The sequence below is a fragment of the Neofelis nebulosa genome, chromosome 17 (genome assembly GCF_028018385.1).
Source record: "Neofelis nebulosa isolate mNeoNeb1 chromosome 17, mNeoNeb1.pri, whole genome shotgun sequence".
Classification (NCBI taxonomy): domain Eukaryota; kingdom Metazoa; phylum Chordata; class Mammalia; order Carnivora; family Felidae; genus Neofelis; species Neofelis nebulosa.
Genome location: NC_080798.1, coordinates 62,145,849 through 62,166,790, shown reverse-complemented (window position 1 = coordinate 62,166,790; position 20,942 = coordinate 62,145,849). Strand labels below are relative to the sequence as shown.

Sequence of the window (20,942 nt, the reverse complement as noted above, 5' to 3'; positions counted from 1 at the left end):
CTCTGTCAAAGAGAAATAAACATTAAAAAAATTTAAAAAAAAAAATTGGTAAGGGTCAGAAACACTCTTCCCTTTTTATCTTCTGAAAGCCAGTGCCCCCCCCCCCCCGCACCGTGGACCCATTGTCCTGTATTTGATGCCTTATTTTTATGCAAAATACTCGAATTTTTTTTCATTTTTTTCTTTGATTTTACTTACGTCTTCTTACTTCGCTTGACTTTTTTTAATATAGAATGCTTCAAAGTTTTGTGTATCATCCTTGCACAGGGGCCATGCTAATCTTCTCTATATTGTTCCAATTGTAATCTAAGTGCTGCCAAGCGAGCACTACTTCTGATGACTTTTGGACCTGCATTATCTAAACACGCCTATTACTCACGAATGCCACTTCTACTTTTCATTAGGAATCCGACCCCCGAGTTGTTTTCTAATATACTTACTATTCCATTTGTTGGGTTTAAATCTTTGAGCCATAGAGATTTTATTTGGTGTCTCTACACACCGTCTCACCAGACAATACTTAATTACATAGTTGTCCCCTGAATGTAATACGATATTCACTATATACTAACGGGTCATACAGCTCTCGCTAAAAGTGGATTTTACAAGGACGGGGACAGATGGGCCTAGGAGACCCTTCCAGAGCCTGATAAAAGTCTGGTAGAGCAAAGAATCTTTTCCGAACACAGGATGCCTCTGTCCACCCTAAAGCCCTGCCGTCAGCTCCACGCTCCAAACTCAGCCTGCGCCGCAGGACGCCCTGCGCAGTCAACGGCCCGGCGCGTCCTTCACCAACGTGGGGGGGGGGGGAGGGGGCGGGGGGGGGAGGGGGGGGGAGGGGGCGGGGGCGGGTACGGAAGGGAAGTGATGAAAACTACCAGAATGCCCGGGGGGGGGGGGGGGGGCGGGGGGGGGGCGGGGGGAGCCTTCTTGAGAGACACGCGCTGGACTCAGAGCAGCCAATCCCCGCGGGGTGGGGCGGGAGCATCCACAGGGGTGTTCGGCCAATGACTGACACACACGGCTCGCCCTACGCTCCGCCCCATCAGACCCCTCCTGACCGCCAATTGGAGGGGCCGCTTTGATTGCAGCGCTGATTGGTGGCTCCTGCCTGACAGGGCGGTATAAGCGGGTATCTCGCCCTCCGCTGTGTCCTGACTCTCACCCGGCACACAGCGCTCGGGGGCTCAGGAGCGGGCGGCAGATCCTGGGGGGCAACGCGAGAGGCCGGGTAGACTGACGAAAACACCGAGGACTTTGCCGTGCCGTGTGAAACCCTTGTAAACCCTGATCCTGAGCCCTTCAAAGCCCACCTGGGAGACCCTAGATCCCCTCACCCTGAAAGGCTCCAAATCCCCTCAGCCTCAAGGGACACCAAATCCCGCCGCCTTCAGGGAACCCAAATCCGCTAACTTCGTGGAACTTCACGTCTCCTCAGCATTGGACCCCAAAGCAGCTCAGCTGCAGAAACCTCATATCGCGTCACCCAGAGAAACGCTAACCGCCCCCAATTCTTAGACCCCCAAATGTCCTCAGCCCGAGGAGCCTGAAATGTAACACCCACAGAGAGAACAAATTTCCCCAATGTCAGAGACCCTGAACAGCCCCTGCCTGTAAACTCTTAAATCCTTTCAGCTTCAAAGACCCCAAATAACCTCAATGTCAGAAAACCTTAAAGCCCATTAATGAGAGAGTCCAAATCTCCTCAGAATACGACTTAACGTTTCCTCAGTCTCAAAGATCCCAAATCCTCTCAACCTGAGCATTCTAAATCTCTTCAGCCAGAAAGACCCAAATCTTGTCCTGAGAGACTGCCAATATCATCAGCCTGAGGAACCCTAAGTGTCCTCATCTTGAGGCCCCAAATCCCCTTGACTTAAGAAACCCCAATTCCCTCAGCCTGCGAGAGACCAAATCTCCTCACCCTGGGACATCTCTGTCCCTTAGAGATTGAGCCTGTTTATACCAGATTTTTCCAGAATCCCCAGGTGCACATCCCAAGAAGCGCTTCTTTGAGAAATATTCACTTCCTCTCCCTGGAACGGGCCGGCACTCAGGGGCCTCCAGGCCTCCTTGGTACTCCTCTGGCCTTGCACCTCAGGACTCTAATCAAACGCCCACAGCCACATCCCTTTGCGACCTTTCCTCATATGGGCCGAGCTGCAGTAGAATAAAAGAAACAAAATCTAGCTCACGTTAGAATGGCCTGGCATTGCCAGTAGAGGTTCTCCATCCCATCACTACCCGCAGGTTTCCCCTGCATCTTCTAATCCTCCCTGGGCTGCCCACATCTTTTCTGGGTACCCCACCCAAATGGAGAAAACAGACATGGCTCTGGGCAGTGGTCTGCGCTGTCACCCCCTGTCAGCACCTTCTCCTTCCACAGGTGCCTTGGCCTTAGGACAAAGAGACTCATGGAGCCATTGCCAGCCTCAGAGTCAGAGCGGGGCCAGCCTGGAGGTCCCAGCACCACGAGCCCCCTCAGATTCCCCGAGCAGTCCACTGAGAGAAGCTCAAGGAAAGCAAGATGGAAGCCCACGGTGAGAGGTGTGGGAGAAGCTGGGCTCCAGACTTCTTGGAGAGGATGAAGAGAGGGGCCTGGTGACCAGGAGCTGGTCCTTGGAGGACCACAGGCTCCTGGCCTACACCAGTGAATGTACACAGGATAAAGGGCACTCACTCTTTTACAGGACGTGGGTGGGGGAGGAAGTTACACGGGATAGTGGCATCAGCGGTTTCCCTTTGCCAAGAGAGAGCTAGTAAAATGCTTAGTGTTTGTTCGATTGATCAGGACACCATCAAGAGGGACAGAAACGCTTTACCCTCGTTTAACAGAGAGCACCCAGGAAACAGGGTACACAGTACATACAAGGTGGAGGAGAAGGCCCGGCTCTAAGTTCTGACTTGCGTTAGTAAGTCACTGATGGGATCTCTTATTTTCTCTAGGCCAAAGATGCTTTCAAAGACATTTCCATATACTTCTCCAAGGAAGAATGGACAGAGATGGGAGACTGGGAGAAAATCCGATACAGGAATGTGAAAAGGAACTATGAAGCGCTGATGACTATAGGTAACCAGAAGTGCTGGGTGCTGAGGAGCCTGGTAAACGTGAATCAGGCCTTCAGTCCCTATATTAGTTGGCCTCTCGGGTGGCTCTGTCTGATCACAGTTCCCTTCTGTGTGAAGACAAATCTGGAATGAAATTTTGTTCTCTTCTATCAGTGTAGGGCTTGCACTGGCAATGCACAGCTCATCTCTTGCCTTGTTCTAGACTCTCCCAGCCCATACAACTGAGTCGCACTGACTAGGAGATGTCCTCCATTGCTACCGTGCTTTGTTCCTCCTTCTAGATCTTCCCTCTTCGGACAAGGATTTTGCTTCTTTCCAGGTCTCAGAGCCCCTCGACCAGCTTTCATGTGTCACCGCAGGCAGGCCATCAAACCCCAAGTAGATGACACTGAGGATTCCGATGAAGAATGGACGCCAAGGCAGCAAGGTGAGGGGCCAGGAAGATTTAGAGATTTCCTCCTGGAACCCAAAGTTTAGGTCTCAGCTGCATCTCAGGAGTTAAAAAAGGAAACTCTTTCCTCAGAAACATAAATATAAATAGACGCAAAACAGCATATCACACAGTAATTTATTATATTTTATGTAATTTATGTATATTTATGTATATTTATGTAATTATATCACACAAAATTTATTCATATAAAATTTTAAAATGTGGATGATAATAATTATATTATTTATAAATACATTAAGAGTGGTAAATGTATCAAAATCTGAACATGAAAAAGAAATGCCAAATTCAGAATAGTTATCATAAGAGAAGAAGGAATGGGTGGCAGGTGGTTTTGCTGTGTCTTGGTTAGTTTTTTATTTGCTTTTATTTTTGTTTTTGAATTTTAAAATAGAAATTAAAAGATATAAAGATAAAAATTAAAAGATATAAAGTTGTGGCAGAATGTTGAGATAAGGCTGAATGGTGGTGGATGTATAGGTTTTCCAATATAATTCTCCATACCTTTCTGTATGTTTAAGATTTATCATTCGTTTTTTTTTTTTTTTAAAAAAAGACTGTTTTTGCTAAACATTGCTAGTTAATGAAAGGGAAGATAAAGAAACCTTAATTAGACTGTAAGTCCACCAGAGAGCTTTCTAAAAGTAATCGCAGTTATTCTCATTATCCAATTATTGGATTAAATGTCTTAAAAAGAGAAAATGATCGGGGCGCCTGGGTGGCGCAGTCGGTTAAGCGTCCGACTTCAGCCAGGTCACGATCTCGCGGTCCGTGAGTTCGAGCCCCGCGTCAGGCTCTGGGCTGATGGCTCGGAGCCTGGAGCCTGTTTCCGATTCTGTGTCTCCCTCTCTCTCTGCCCCTCCCCCGTTCATGCTCTGTCTCTCTCTGTCCCAAAAATAAATAAAAAACGTTGAAAAAAAAAATTAAAAAAAAAAAAAGCAACAGCAAAGCAAACAACTATTTAAAAAAAAAAAGAGAGAGAAAATGATGAACATATTATGTAAAGATACAGTTTTTAGGTATATTTAATCACACACAGGATCTTCTTACCCCAAAATGAACCAGATTCTTTGTCATAATTCTGGAAGAAGCATAAAATACCTAGGAATAAATCTAACCAAAGATGTAAAAGATCTGTATGCTGAAAACTATAGAAAGCTTATGCAGGTAATTGAAGAAGATATAAAGAAATGGAAAGACATTCCCTGCTCATGGATTGGAAGAATAAATATTGTCAAAATGTCAATACTACCCAAAGCTATCTACACATTCAATGCAATCCCAATCAAAATTGCACCAGCATTCTTCTCGAAACTAGAACAAGCAATCCTAAAATTCATATGGAACCACAAAAGGCCCCGAATAGCCAAAGTAATTTTGAAGAAGAAGACCAAAGCAGGAGGCATCACAATCCCAGACTTTAGCCTCTACTACAAAGCTGTCATCATCAAGACAGCATGGTATTGGCATAAAAACAGACACATAGACCAATGGAATCGAATAGAAACCCCAGAACTAGACCCACAAACGTATGGCCAACTCATTTTTGACAAAGCAGGAAAGAACATCCAATGGAAAAAAGACAGTCTCTTTAACAAATGGTGCTGGGAGAACTGGACAGCAACATGCAGAAGGTTGAAACTAGACCACTGTCTCACACCATTCACAAAAATAAACTCAAAATGGATAAAGGACCTGAATGTGAGACAGGAAACCATCAAAACCTTAGAGGAGAAAGCAGGAAAAGACCTCTCTGACCTCAGCCGTAGCAATCTCTTACTCGGCACATCCCCAAAGGCAAGGGAATTAAAAGCAAAAGTGAATTACTGGGACCTTATGAAGATAAAAAGCTTCTGCACAGCAAAGGAAACAACCAACAAAACTAAAAGGCAACCAACGGAATGGGAAAAGATATTTGCAAATGACACATCGGACAAAGGGCTAGTATCCAAAATCTATAAAGAGCTCATCAAACTCCACACCCGAAAAACAAATAACCCAGTGAAGAAATGGGCAGAAAACATGAATAGACACTTCTCTAAAGAAGACATCCGGATGGCCAACAGACACATGAAAAGATGTTCAACGTCGCTCCTCATCAGGGAAATACAAATCAAAACCACACTCAGATACCACCTCACGCCAGTCAGAGTGGCCAAAATGAAGAAATCAGGAGACTATAGATGCTGGAGAGGATGTGGAGAGACGGGAACCCTCTTGCACTGTTGGTGGGAATGCAAATTGGTGCAGCCACTCTGGAAAGCAGTGTGGAGGTTCCTCAGAAAATTAAAAATAGACCTACCCTATGACCCAGCAATAGCACTGCTAGGAATTTATCCAAGGGATACAGGAGTACTGATGCATAGGGGCACTTGTACCCCAATGTTTATAGCAGCACTCTCAACAATCGCCAAATTATGGAAAGAGCCTAAATGTCCATCAACTGATGAATGGATAAAGAAATTGTGGTTTATATACACAATGGAATACTACGTGGCAATGAGAAAGAATGAAATATGGCCTTTTGTAGCAACGTGGATGGAACTGGAGAGTGTGATGCTAAGTGAAATAAGCCATACAGAGAAAGACAGATACCATATGGTTTCACTCTTATGTGGATCCTGAGAAACGTAACAGAAACCCATGGGGGAGGGGAAGGGAAAAAAAAAAAAAAGAGGTTAGAGTGGGAGAGAGCCAAAGCATAAGAGACTGTTAAAAACTGAGAACAAACTGAGGGTTGATGGGGGGTGGGAGGGAGGGCAGGGTGGGTGATGGGTATTGAGGAGGGCACCTTTTGGGATGAGCACTGGGTGTTGTATGGAAACCAATTTGACAGTAAATTTCATATATTAAAAAATAAATAAATAAATAAATAAATAAATAAATATAAAAAGAAAAAAAAATAAAAATAAAAAAAGACTGTTTTTGCTAAACATTGCTAGTTAATGAAAGGGAAGATAAAGAAACCTTAATTAGACTGTAAGTCCACCAGAGAGCTTTCTAAAAGTAATCGCAGTTATTCTCATTATCCAATTATTGGATTAAATGTCTTAAAAAGAGAAAATGATGAACATATTATGTAAAGATACAGTTTTTAGGTATATTTAATCACACACAGGATCTTCTTACCCCAAAATGAACCAGATTCTTTGTCATAATTCTGGAAGAGGGTTTGAGGTAACTAGTCTCCCTGGTCTTTCCCACATATCACTCGCCAGAGACAGCATCAGGCAAACAACATGAAGAGTGATCGCTACAAAATAGAACTGAGAAACTCACTTCCTCTTTTGCTGTTCAAACAAAAGAATTTGGAAGAAGGGTTGATCTCCCTAAACTGGAGAAAGCAACTTGGGTTAGGTCTATGATTCCATCTATGGATTTCAGAGATTTGAAAACCCAGTGTGTGGTTGTCCACAAAGGTTTGACATGAAAAGAAAGTCTTCATATACCCCATGGTTTACCATACATCTACACAGCTTTATCTACCCTCAGCTAACATTCCCACCCCAATTTTCTTTATTGTGGTTACAAAATATAATAACATAGATTTACCCTCTTAACAATGTTTAAGTATATAGCACAGTATTATTAGCTACATGCACATTATTGAACAACAGATTTTTAGATCTTTTTCATCTTGTATGACTGAAACTCTATACCCATGAACAACAACCTTCCATTTCCTCCCCTCCCCTTCCCCCGACAGGCCCTGGAAACAACCGTTCTATTTTCCATATCCATGAAATAGATAACTCATATATGTGGAATCATGCAGTATTTGTCTTTTGTGATATGTTTATATCAATTAGCATAATGTCCTCGAAGTCCATCCATGATGTAACATATGACAAGACATCCTTCATTTGTAAGGCTGAATAATATTCCCGTGTGTGTGTGTGTGTGTGTGTGTGTGTGTGTGTAATTTCCTTTATCCATTTATTTGTCGATGCACATTTAGGTTGCTTCCACATCTTAGCTATTATGAATAATGCTGCAATGACCTTGAATGTACAAATATTTATTCAAGATCCTGTTTCCAATTTTTATACACACACCCAGAAATTTGACTTCTAAATCATATGACATTTCTTTTTAATTTATTGAGCATCCTCCATGCTGTTTTTCATAATGCCTGCAACATTTCACATTCCCACAAATAGTATGTAAGGGTTCCAATTTCTCCACATCTTTGCCAACACTTGTTATTGTCTGGTGGGTTGTTTTTTTTTTCATAGTGATTATACTAATGGGTATGAGATAATATCTCATTGCAGTTCTAATTTGCATTTCCCTGAGGATTAGTGGCAATGGACCATCTTTTCTTTTTTTTTAATTTTTTAAGTTTATTTATTTTGAGAGACAGAGAGAGTGAGCACAAGCCGGGGAGAGGCAGAGAGAGAGGGAGGGAGGGAGAGAATCCCAAGCAGGCTCAGAGCCTCAGCACAGAGCCCAATGTGGGACTCAAACCAACAAACCACGAGATCATGACCTGAGCCGAAATCAAGAGTTGGACACTCAACCAAATGAGCCACCCAGGCTCCCCTGGAACATCTTTTCATGTGCATTTTAGCCATTTGTACATATCTTCTTTGGAAAAAAATGTCTTTTCAAGTCCTTTTGTCATTGTATTAAAACCTCAGGCTGCCATAATAAAGTACCATAGACTAGGTGGCATGAACCACAGAAATTTGTTTTCTCACAGTTCTAGAGGCTGGAAGTCTGAGATCAGGATGCCATCATAGTCCAGTTCTATTCTTGCCTTGTAGGCAACCTCCATCTTACTGTGTGCTAGCATGACCTCTCATTTATATGTGCATACTCTTGGAGAAAGAGAGAGATTTCTCTTCTTAAGGGCACTAATCCAATCATGAGGAGCATACTCTCATGACCTTATCTAACTCTACCTTCCAAAGACCCCATCTCCAAATACAATCACATTGGAGGTTAGGGTTTCACATAGGGACCTTTTGGAGAGACATAATTCTTTTCATAGCACCCAATTTTTAATAAGGTTACTTGGTTTTTTACTATTGAGTTTCAGCAGTTCTTTGTGTAGTCTGGATATTAACCCCTTATCAAATGTATATTTTACAATTATTTTTTCCCATTGCCTTTTAAAAAAATTTTTTTATTCTTTATTTTTATTTATTTTTGAGAGAGAAACAGTGAGACAGAGTGTGAGAGGGGAAGGAACAGAGAGAGAGAGAGAGAGAGAGAGAGAGAGAGAGAGAGAGAGAGAGAGAGACAGAATCTGAAGTGGGATCCAGGCTCTGAGCTGTCAGCACAGAGCCCAACACGGGGCTTGAATTCATGAAACGTGAGATCATAACCTGAGCTGAAGTTGGACGCTTAACCGACTGAGCCACCCAGGTGCCCCTCCCATTGCCTTTTCACTCTGTTGACTGCGTCCTTTGCTGCACAGAAGTTTTTTAGGTTTAGTATGGTCCCATTTGTCTATTTCTGCTTTTGTTGCTTGTGCTTTTGGTTTCATATACAAGAAACTGTTGCCCATTCAATGTCATGAGGCTTTTCCCCTTGTTTTCTTCTAAGAGCTTTATAGTTTCTGGTCATACATTTAGGTCTACGGTCCTTTCAGAGTTGGTTTTTGTATATGATGTAAGATGAAGGTCCATCTTCATTCCCTTTTTTAAGTTTTTATTTTAATTCCAGTTAGTTAACATATAGTGTTATTATATTAGTTTCAGGTGTACAATACAGTGAACTACCACTTTCATACAGCACCCTGTGCTCACCACAAGTACACTCCTTAATCTCCAGCACCCATTTAACCCATTCCCCCACTTACCTCCCCTCAGGTAACCATCAGTGTGCTATCTATAGTTAAGAATTTGTTTCTTGGTTTGCCTTTTTTTTTCCCCCTTTGCTCATTTGTTTTGTTTCTTCCACACATGAATGAAATATACGGTATTTGTCTTTCTCTGACTTATTTTGCTTAGCATAATACTCTCTAGCTCCCATCCATGTCATTGCAAATGTTAAGATTTCATCTTTTTTTATGGCTAATATTCCATTGTGCCTGTGTGTGTGTGTGTGTGTGTGTGTGTATTTGTATATATATGTATATCAAATAAAGAATGCCAAGACTACATCATGGGGAAAGGACAATATTTCAACAAATGGTGTTGGGAAAATAGAATATCCATATGCAAAAGAATGAAAATGTCTGGAAAAAGAAAAACAAAGCTGGAGACATCACATTTCTGGACTTCAAGTTATATGTCAAAGCTCTAGTGATTCAAACAGTATGGTACTGGTATGAAAGACACATAGATCAATGAAACAGAATAGAAAACCCAGAAATGGGGGCACCTGGGTGGTTCAGTCAGTTAAGCGTCTGATTTCGTCTCAGGTCATGATTTCACAGTTCATGGGTTCAAGCCCCGCATTGGGCTTTTCACTGACAGTGCAGAGCCTGCTTGGGATCCTCTGTCTCCCCTCTCTCTCTCTCTGCCCCTACCCCATTCACACTGTTTCTTTCAAAATAAATAAACTTTAAAAAAAAAGACTCCCAATCCATGAATATGGGATGTGCTTCTATTTACTTGTGCCTTCTTTCATTTCTTTCAGCAATGTTTTGTAGTTTTCAGTGTTCAAATGTTATACATCCTTAAGTTTGCTCCTAATTATTTCATTCCTTTGGTGCTATTATAAATAAGACTGTTTTCTTAATTTCCTTTTTGGATTGTTCATTGTTAGTACATACAAATGCAACTAATTTTTTAGTGTTAATTTTGTATCCTGCAACTTTGCTGAATTTGTTAGTTCTGACAGATATTGTGTGGAATCTTTAGGACTTTCTACATATAAGACCATGTCATGTGTGAACAACCATAATTTTACTTCTTGCTTTCCAAATTAGATGCACTTTATTTACTTACTCACTTACATACTTACTTACTTATTTTTCTCCAATGCCCTGGCTAGGACTTCGAGTACTAGGTTGAAGAGAAGTAGTGAAGTGGGCATCCTTGCCTTATTCTTGATCTTAGAGAAAAAGCTTTCAGTTTTAAACTGCAGAGTATGATGTTGGAGATAGACTTTTCATATATGGCCATTATTAGAGTGAGGTAATTTTTTTCTATTCACAGCTTATTGAGATTTTTTTTGTCATAGAAGGTCAATATATATATATATATATATATATATAGTTATATATAGTTATATATAGTTATATATATAGTTATAGTTATAGTTATATAGTAGTTATATATATATAACTATATGTAATAGATAAGTTATGAACATAGGATGAAGCTTAAATGAGGTTTTGTCTATTTTTTTAACATTTTCAGAAAACTAGTTGTCACCAGTAGCAGCATAGACTTTGATAATATTTCAAAAACCACTTTCCAATCACCTTTTGGTAGTCCTTGTACTTGCCACTCCTTAGTCAAGAGTTCTGTGTCTCTAGTGAGAGTCTCTGGAGCTTAGAAACATTTGCCAACCAAAACACTGATTTCTCATCACTTTATAGTCAAACCTTCTTGGGTGGCATCCAGAGTGGATCAGAATAAACAACACAAGGTGAGTATTTCCCAGATCCTGATGACAAGAAAATCTTTCTCATGGATTTAAACACAGGTAAGAGTAGAAGAATTCAGAGTATCCTAGAAACTGCTGCCTTCCTTTACTGATCTCTTTAGCACAGTATCCGAGATCATCATCGCTGTAATAGTTAACAAGAACAGCAACAATATTAGCTATCACTTGTTTTATTTTCACTGTACTTCAGACTTTATTTTAAGCATTTACACAAATAAACTCACTTAAACCTTACAACAACCCTATGGGGGGGGGGGGGTACTATAAATATCACCATTTATAGGTGAGATTGAGACAAAGACATGTTTGCTTATATACCTGACATCACAGTGCTAGTGGTAGTGCAGTCTAATCTCAAGCTCCTTTTCTAAACCACTTAAAAGCTCATTAAGACTTTCATAGTTTTATAAAATTTACATTATTCATTTGATTCATTTCGACCCAGTTCTTTTCTAGTATGCTGAAGTGAGAGATGAGCTAAGACCCCCTAAGTAAGAGAAGCTTACAAATAATACCAGCAATTTGTACACTCGATCGTCCCAGATGAAAGAGATAGCATCCCCGCCATCAGAGCCTCCCATTCGATTTATTTGTTAATTTATTTATTTAGAGAGCAGAGAGGGGCAGAGGGAGAGAGAATCTTTTTTTTTTTTTTTAACATTTTATTTATTTTTGAGACAGGGAGAGACAGAGCATGAATAGGAGAGGGTCAGAGAGAGAGGGAGACACAGAATCCGAAACAGGCTCCAGGCTTTGAGCTGTCAACACAGAGCCCGACGTGGGGCTCGAACTCACGGACAGTGAGATCGTGACCTGAGCCAAAGTTGGACGCCCAACCGACTGAGCCACCCATGCGCCCCAGAGGGAGAGAGAATCTTAAGCAGGATCCACTTCCAGCATGGAGCCTGTCTTGGGGCTCGCTGTCACAACCCTGAGATCATGACCTGAGCTGAAATCAAGATTCGGATGCTTAAACAACTGAGTCACCCAGGCCCCCCCCTTTTTTAATGTTTATTTATTTATTTTGAGAGACAGAGAGAGAGAGAAGAGACTCTCAAGCAGGCTCCACACCCAGCACAGAGCCCACCACACGGCTCAATCCCAGGACTGCAAGATCATGACCTTGAGCCAAAATCAAGAGTCTGTCGCTCAACTGACTGAGCCACCCAGACGCCCCCAGAGCCTCCCATTCTAATAAGAGGAAGCATCTGAAGCCCTGAGTACTTTCAGGTTTGATGACTGAGAAACAACATATAAAATGACTTAAAGACTTCATATACGGTACATAATATCCTTTAGAAACTCACCTATCTGTGGAGCACCTGGGTGACTCACTCAGTTAAGCGTCAGACTCTTTTTCAACGTTTTTTTTTTTTTTAATTTATTTTTGGGACAGAGAGAGACAGAGCATGAACGGGGGAGGGGCAGAGAGAGAGGGAGACACAGAATCGGAAACAGGCTCCAGGCTCTGAGCCATCAGCCCAGAGCCTGACGCGGGGCTCGAACTCACGGACCGCGAGATCGTGACCTGGCTGAAGTCGGACGCTTAACCGACTGCGCCACCCAGGCGCCCCAAGCATCAGACTCTTGATTTCATGGTTCCTGAAATCTCATCACTGTCAGTGCAGAGCCTGCTTGAAATTCTCTCTCCCTCCCTCTCTCTCTCCCCCTTCCCTGCTCCCTCTCTCCCTCTCTCTCTCTCTCAAAAATAAATAAACTTAAGAAGAAAAAAAGAAACTTACTTAACTGGAACTGATTTAAAATGTTCATACTTGTAGGAAGAAGCAACAGCTCCTTCCTCTGAGCTCTCATTAGGCAACTCTCATGTTGTTCAGAATCGTTTGTGTAGCCTGCTTCTGCCTTGCAGGCTCTTTCTTCTCAGAAGTCCCAGGCCCCACAGGGCCCCTGAATGTTTTCTGAACAAGTAATTCCACGTTTACAGATTACATTAGAAATAAAAGGGTCAAAGGATGCTGAAAATAAGATCTGTGATTTAGATTTTGAGTATGGAGACAATTGAGAACCCTCTCAATTGACAGCAGAACTGTAATCTCACATTCATACTGTATCAAATAGCTCATGAGACAATTTGATGATCATTATAATATTTCCTGTTTACTATAACATTAAGAAATAGCATGTATACAGGGCACCTGGATGGCTCAGTTGAAAGAGCATGGGACTTTTGGTCTCAGGGTCATGAGTTCAAGCCCCATGTGGGATGTAAATATTACTTAAATAAATAAAACTTTTTAAAAAATTAGCACGTATACCATTTTATGGATCAGGAAAACTGAAGAGAGCTAGCTGCCGGTACAACCTTATTCAAACAGAATTGACAGGAACCAGCTAATTTAATTCCAAATATTCTTTCCTGGGTATGGCAAGCGACAAATTTAGCATCCTTTTTTTTCCCCCAGTGTTTAGATACATTTCCTCCAACGCCTTCTTTATCATCTTTCCCCTCTCTCTGCTCTGTCACCTCATTTTCCAGACGTGTGCAGTCCCTTCCACTTGTCTACATTTCCTCCTCCATTAAATGTCCACTAGTTTATAGATGATCCCCTCTTTTTATCTACAAGTCCTCACCACTTTCTTTCACAGACCTACTTGATTCTCCAGCCAGTTTTCCCAAGTGTTCTCCCTGCCTCCTTCTCACTTTTATGGAGAAATTTGAGAAAATTTAAAGAGAAAGAGTCTTAAGCCATGGGTTATAGTTTTGAATTCAATATCCACATATTCCCTTTATTTTCCCTCTAGTATTCGGAATCCCCAGGTATTTCCAAGTGTTGTTGAAGTATTAACCAAAGCAATTCATGTGAAAACACATCATAAGCCTTACAGGACTAAAAAAAAAAAAAAATGCCTGTTGTCTTTTAATATGTGACTCTCACATTGAAGGGAACCCACAGAGTGCCATTAAGTAAGGAATCTAGTTTGAAGGAATTCTCAGAAACAGCAAAGTTGCTGAACACAAGTGGCTCAGAGCAGGGCCAGAAACCAGTGTCCCTTCCTGGAGAAGCAAGTACCTCTGGACATCACTCTAGACGAAAATTGGGTAAGAGAAAGAATAATATGGGAACTTTGGTCCCTCTAAGTCCTCCAGAAAGTTTGATGAATACAACCTAGGTATGTGGAGTGGACTTTGGCTAGGCCTAGGTTAAAGCTAGACTAACCTGAGACCTGTAGTTACCGTTGAGGTCTTGGATAAATCTTATAAATTCTCTGAGCTCCTGAATGCTAATCTGTAAACTGAAGATAAGAATGCATAGCTCATATATTGTTTGAAAGCATTAAACATTAAAGAATTGACACATGCAAGTTGTCCAATAAATCCCTCAGTGATAATAAAGACCATACTTTCTTGGTGTTGAATGCCCAGGCTCTTGCTCGATGCCTAACATGTAATGTGCCCTCAACAAGTATTTTCTGAATGAAGAAATGCATGAATGAACCATTTTCTAAGAGGAAATATTGTAAAGTAAGCCTGATAATGGGAAGAAACTAACATTGAATTAGCCATCTACAGTCAGTATGGAGTCTTACTCTCTGAAGTAAGAGTCTGGACAGTGGGGAGAGAGTATATAGAAGGATAAGTAATAATTTATTAGAGGAGATTTTGCATTTTCTGACAAAACGGGACTAACACTCCAGACCCCACCAACCTCACTCATGTACTCTTTTCCAACTCAGAGCTCAGGAGAAAGGAGATTGGAGTGAAGATGTATAGTCTACGAGAAAGAAAGGGCTTTGCATACCAAGAGGTCAGCGAGCCCCAGGATGATGACTACCTCTGTAAGTGACCATCTTGGCCCACTCTCAGAGAAAGCTGTTCTCTCCTGGTACAATAACTTCATTATGTCATAGGGACCCCAAATCATTCTCCTCCCCTAGTAACCAGGAGTATAGGATAGAGGCTAAATGATGTGTGTTGGGCTAATTCTGAAGCTGCTTAATTGCAGGAACATGCACTAACCCTTTTCCTAACCCCTGTTGCTCTCACTTCCAGATTGTGAGAAGTGTCAGAATTTCTTCATTGACAGTTGTGCTGTTCATGGGCCCCCTACATTCGTAAAGGACAATGCAGTGGGCAAGGGGCATCCCAACCGCTCAGCCCTCACTCTGCCCCCTGGTCTGAGAATCAGACCATCGAGCATCCCTGAGGCTGGGCTTGGAGTATGGAATGAAGCATCCGATCTGCCACTGGGTACACACTTTGGCCCCTATGAGGGCCAGATCACCGAAGACGAAGAGGCAGCCAACAGTGGATACTCCTGGCTGGTGAGAATCATCTACCTCTTCCCCTGTCCTCTGGTCTCCCACATCTCTGCCATGAATTGGTAGGACATCACCTTCTACATGGATGAGAATAACATGGTTAGTTCTGTGTACTGAGTGGACTTTGCATGAACCTGCTGTTCCTACTTAAAGATCAGGGGGTAAGAGGGAGCATAGTGGTACAGACACAAACAGGAAGCTCCTCCCTTGCGGGACCTGAGCTCTGAGTTGACAAAGCGACCCAGCTGTGTAGACAACGACTAAGGAGTACATCATGTGGTCACACTGGGGACTGATTCCATACAGGCTGAAAGACCACTGACCACAGGAGAGTAAAATAATCCCTCTATTACCTCCCCACCCCTCACACACCAGAAAACAAAAAAACAAAAAACAAAAAACAAAAAACTTTAATTTCTCTTTCTCAAACTCAGATCACCAAAGGGAGAAACTGCTACGAGTATGTGGATGGAAAGGATAACTCTTGGGCCAACTGGATGAGGTAAGGCCAATAGAGTTCAGAGCTCCAGAGAGGACATTCACCTCTCACAAACCTACGTCCCTTTCCTTCTCATCAGGTCTCCCTCAATGGTCTCCCTCAATCCTCTGTTCCTCTTTTTTCTCCATGTAATGCTCTTTTATTTCAAGAGAAATTAATGGGGGAAGGGAGATAAGAATATAGTATATGTCCTCAAAATATGCTAGACAAAATTTGGACACTGGCAAAAACCTGAGGAGCCTAGATTCATCAGGAACACTGGACTCACACTTCAATTTATCTGATCAATGTTTATAAGCTACTATGTTCCAGTTTAGACAATGGAGTTCGTGAGTTAAACCTATTATACAACCCATGTTTTATGGAAGACATATTGCAGACAGACAATAGACAATTGAGTTTAAGAATATTTAACTATCATTTTCCTGTTTTTCAAGAGGTATACGGTGGAGAGATAGCTTCAAACAAGGGACCTTTAATATGTGAGGGCAGTAGCTCTTCCTCGTCTCAGTTCTAATAGAACTGGGTTCTGAAGCCTGTATAGGAATGGGCTACAGTATGGCCACAGGCCTCTGTGCCTCATGACCCAGCCCCTTTCCTTGAGGGGCTCTCATTGAGAGAATCTCTTGAGGGAATGCAGTATGTAAATAAAATATTGCTTTTCCGTGTCATTTTACTAAGACAAAGGAAGCTCCAAGTTTCTATGGGAACTCAGGGGAGGCAAGTGAATGGTACCTCAGACACAGTGTAGGGAGACTGAAGAAAGCCTTCTCAAAGGAAGATAGCCACACTTGGGCTGAGTGTGGAATGATGTGTGTTGATCTAGAAGCAGAGTCCATGGTCAAGCATCAAGTTCTGTGGTATAAAACAGAACTTAATTTAGAGTTTAGAGAAACAAAAGGTCACTGGGTTTTTGTGACCAATCAAGGTGGCAGTAAGTCTGGAATTGGGATTTAGAAAATGGTTAATCAAGCAAGGGGGAAAACATTAAAGGCAGGCTGTGGCCAGTAAGCAGAACTTAGAGATGGGAATCCATATGATGTTGTGAGGGAGACTTAAGTATGAACAGAAGGTTCCTGAGGAGTTGGGGAGTGGACAGCATCACAGCATAGAGGCCTTGAGCATCGGGGCAGATCTGACACATAATGGGAATTTATCTCCTATGGTTCTTTTTCCCTTTCCCTGCCTCAACCCCAGGTATGTGAACTGTGCCAGGGATGATGAGGAGCAGAACCTGGTGGCCTTTCAGTATCACAGGCAGATCTTCTACCGAACCTGCCGGGTCATCAGGCCAGGCTGTGAACTGCTAGTCTGGTACGGGGACGAGTACGGCCAGGAGCTGGGCATCAAGTGGGGAAGCAAGTGGAAGAGCGAGCTCTCAACAGGGAAAGGTGGGCACCACTGCTCTTCAAAACAGAAAGAAAAGAAAGAATTCTCCGTGGCAGTTTCCATGTCCAGCTCTCGAGTAGAGTAAAATCCTGTCTAAAATCAGTACGATTGCAATTCAGATGCTTCAGAAATAAGGATTCGTTTCATATGCATTGGCCTCTTAGAAATAATTTTTAAGTTTTTCATTTTTGTTATGATTTTTTAAATACCTCGTGCATAAAATGTGTAACAGAACATAGTGATAAAAGACTTAGAGGCCAAAAAATTAAGTTTTCAAGCACCTGCCAGCTCCCTCACTAAGTCAGTTTCTTCTGCCCTTTTAGCTCTTTCTTCTTAATTTGCTCAGTATTTCTAAATGACATGTGTATGTTGGTGTGCGTTCACTCATAATTTAGTTAGCTGTCATGTGAGTTCCTACTATGTTCCAGACAGCCTTCCAGGAACTGGAGGTGGAACAAGCTTGTCAGAATCACTGCTCTTGAGCACCTGATAAGTGAATGAGTAAGGGAAACACATGTACAGATGCATGTGTGTGCATAACATCACACAGCAAGTGGTGCTTTGAAAATAAAACTAGTCCTGGGAAAGTGCCTGGGGACCAGTGTGAGGAGAGGATGGGATGTGGCAGAGCTTGGACAGGGAAGGGCTCTCTCTGGACATGCGCAAACACCCGGGGGTAAAGGATTCCAGGAAGAGGGGGCCTGCTAGGAGAGAGGCCCTGAGGCACAAGAGAGGTGGGGCGTGTGTGGTATGTGGCTGAGAACCCATAGATACGTAGACGCCCTAGAGCCTGTGGTCCACGCTGAGACACTGGGGTGTTTCCTGACTGAGACAGAGCAATTGTGCAATTTTCGACTGGAGAGTGGCGTGTTCTCTACTTTAAGATGATGTTTTGGTTAATTTTGGAGAGAGACTGCAGGGGGTAATCCCCTCCAAGATCACTTCATCTCTAAGTGAGAGAGGGTGGTGGGTTGGCAGAAGGTGAATGGTGGTTGGGAGTGTGATATATATACCCATACTTGGTCGAGGAAATATTTTGAAAGGACTTCGCATTGTATTTGAGATGAGCTAAGACCGAATGAAATAAAGTATGAAGGATATATTTTCATGTTATGATTTGTAGAAAACTGAAAGAGAAGCAGTTTATAACCTAGTTGGAGCGGCAGGAACCAGAGTCCTTTAGTCCAAGAGACTGCACTGCTCTGTCTCGTCCAATCCAAATCCCACTTTCAGATAGAAATCCAGACACATATTGGTTGTCAATTAAATATGTCTTTTTAATGTTTCTATTTATTTCTGAGACAGAGAGACACAGAGCGTGAGCAGGGGAGGGGCAGAGAGAGGGGGAGACACAGAATCCAAAGCAGGCTCCAGGCTCCGAGCTGTCAGCACAGAGCCCGACATGGGGCTCAAACTCACAAACGGTGAAATCATGACCTGAGCCGAAGTCGGTCGTTCAACTGACTGAGCCACCCAGGTGCCCCTAAATATGTCTTTTTAAATGGGGAGACTCAAGTTCATATTTACTGCCACATTCTAAGTCATCAAAAGGGCTGTTGCCTCTCAATAGAATAAAATCACTGTAGACACTGTCACAGAGTCACATGACTTAGAAGGTGTTTGTATGTGGAGAAAGGTCATTGTAGTTCCATTCCTATAAGGAGGGAAGCTTCCTCTGATGCTGCTTGAAGGTACCTAGTCTGGGCAATACATAAAAAAGACCCTTGAAATGGGCTTTCTGGATTTACTCAATGTAGTAAGTGAAAATGGAATGGAAAAATAAAGGAAAACTTGGTGGGAGACAGATCTTGCATTGTCAACACAATAAAAATGAGTAGTGGGGCAGGCCTTACCAGGAGACAAAGCATACAACGCAACATCTACCTGACCAAAAATTTCCTCTTTCAGCAGAACCACAGCCAGACATCCATCGATGTCCCTCCTGCCCGCTGGCCTTCTCCAGTCAGAAATTCCTCAGCCAACATGTGGAATGCAAACACTCTTCTCAGAGCCTCCCACGAATATCTGCAAGAAAACATTTCCAACCAGAGAATCCCTGCCCAGGTGATCAGAATCAGCAGCAGCAGCAACATTCTGATCCACACAGCTGGAATGACAAAGCAAAATGTCAAGAGGTCAAAGAAAGGTCCAGACCTTTGCGTAAAAGTATAAAGCAGAGGAGAATTTCAAGGGCATTTTCCACCCCATGCAAAGGACAAATGGGGAGTTCTAGAGTGTGTGAGGGAATGGTGGAAGAAGGGCCCAGCACGGGCCAGAATTTGAATTCAGAGGATACAGGAAAATTATTCATGGGGGTAGGAATGTCAAGAATTGTAAGAATCAAAAATAGAGGCTGTGAGCAAGGGTTCAATGACAGATCACATTTCAGCAGACACCAGCGAACACACAAAGAGGAAAAGCCCTCCATTTGCAATGAGTTTAGAAGAGACTTCAGTCATAAGTCAGCTCTTATTACACACCAGAGGACACACACAGGGGAGAAGCCCTATGTTTGCAGGGAGTGCGGGCGAGGCTTTACACGGAGGTCAAATCTCTTCAGACACCAAAGGACACACACAGGGGAGAAGCCCTATGTTTGCAGGGAGTGCGGGCGAGGCTTTACACGGAGGTCAAGTCTCTTCACACACCAGAGGACACACACAGGGGAGAAGCCCTATGTTTGCAGGGAGTGTGGGCGAGGCTTTACACAGAGGTCAAGTCTCTTCACACACCAGAGGACACACACAGGGGAGAAGCCCTATGTTTGCAGGGAGTGTGGGCGAGGCTTTACACAGAGGTCAAGTCTCTTCACACACCAGAGGACACACACAGGGGAGAAGCCCTATGTTTGCAGGGAGTGCGGGCGAGGCTTTACACAGAGGTCAAATCTCTTCACACACCAGAGGACACACACAGGGGAGAAGCCCTATGTTTGCAGGGAGTGCGGGCGAGGCTTTACACAGAGGTCAAGTCTCTTCAGACACCAGAGGACACACACAGGGGAGAAGCCCTATGTTTGCAGGGAGTGCGGGCGAGGCTTTACACGGAGGTCAAATCTCTTCAGACACCAGAGGACACACACAGGGGAGAAGCCCTATGTTTGCAGGAAGGATGGACAAGGCTTTACCAATAAATTGCATCTCAGCTACCAGAGAACAAATGTAGCTACCACACACTCCATACCCCAGCTCTGAGGGAGGTTCAGAAGAAGCCTACTGACCCCTTACACTCCTCAAGAATATAATGAGAGCAGATATAACAGGTTAAACAAATCCTCTACTTTCAGGGCAAGAGATGAGGTATACAAACGGGGGAAGGTTCCTTGAGTGTTTCCGGGGATGTTGACGCCAATCCCCTCCATGGTTTTTTGGCCTCCTGTTCTAATAAATTTTGTGTGCATTCAAATCCAAACTCCACATCATGTACCTCATTCCCCCTTATCACTGAAAGCAGAAGGGTCCAGGAGGGCCAGAGAACTCATGCTCTTGGCCCAGGTCTCCACAGGAACTTAACCCCTGGAAAGGTATAAGTCAGGAGTGAATCTAGTTAGACCAGTAGAGAATTTCTGGGCCAGGGAGAGAAATTTAAGATTTGAGACAGACTCACCGGGGAAGGGAATGCCCTAGTCTCCTGGGAAGCATGGTGTTTTCCCCCAATAGACGCCTGTCCTTTGCTGCCACCCTCCTCCCTTGG

At 43.0% G+C, this 20,942-nt stretch overlaps 1 protein-coding gene and 1 non-coding gene across 2 annotated transcripts; one reads left to right on the top strand and one right to left on the bottom strand.

The window, feature by feature from the left end:
* Positions 1-222: 222 nt before the first annotated feature.
* LOC131500550 (U6 spliceosomal RNA) lies at positions 223-328 on the bottom strand. The gene has a single exon (XR_009256354.1). It is a non-coding gene; the product is annotated as a U6 spliceosomal RNA (small nuclear RNA).
* An 849-nt stretch (positions 329-1,177) lies between these two features.
* PRDM7 (PR/SET domain 7) lies at positions 1,178-19,530 on the top strand. Its single transcript, XM_058707053.1, has 10 exons — positions 1,178-2,540; positions 2,947-3,070; positions 3,389-3,496; positions 11,016-11,065; positions 13,985-14,141; positions 14,777-14,878; positions 15,093-15,364; positions 15,796-15,863; positions 17,058-17,330; positions 19,055-19,530. Exons 1-10 carry the CDS (start codon positions 2,415-2,417, stop codon positions 19,419-19,421), a joined length of 1,647 nt encoding a protein of 548 aa, XP_058563036.1. The 5' UTR covers positions 1,178-2,414; the 3' UTR covers positions 19,422-19,530.
* Positions 19,531-20,942: the final 1,412 nt, after the last annotated feature.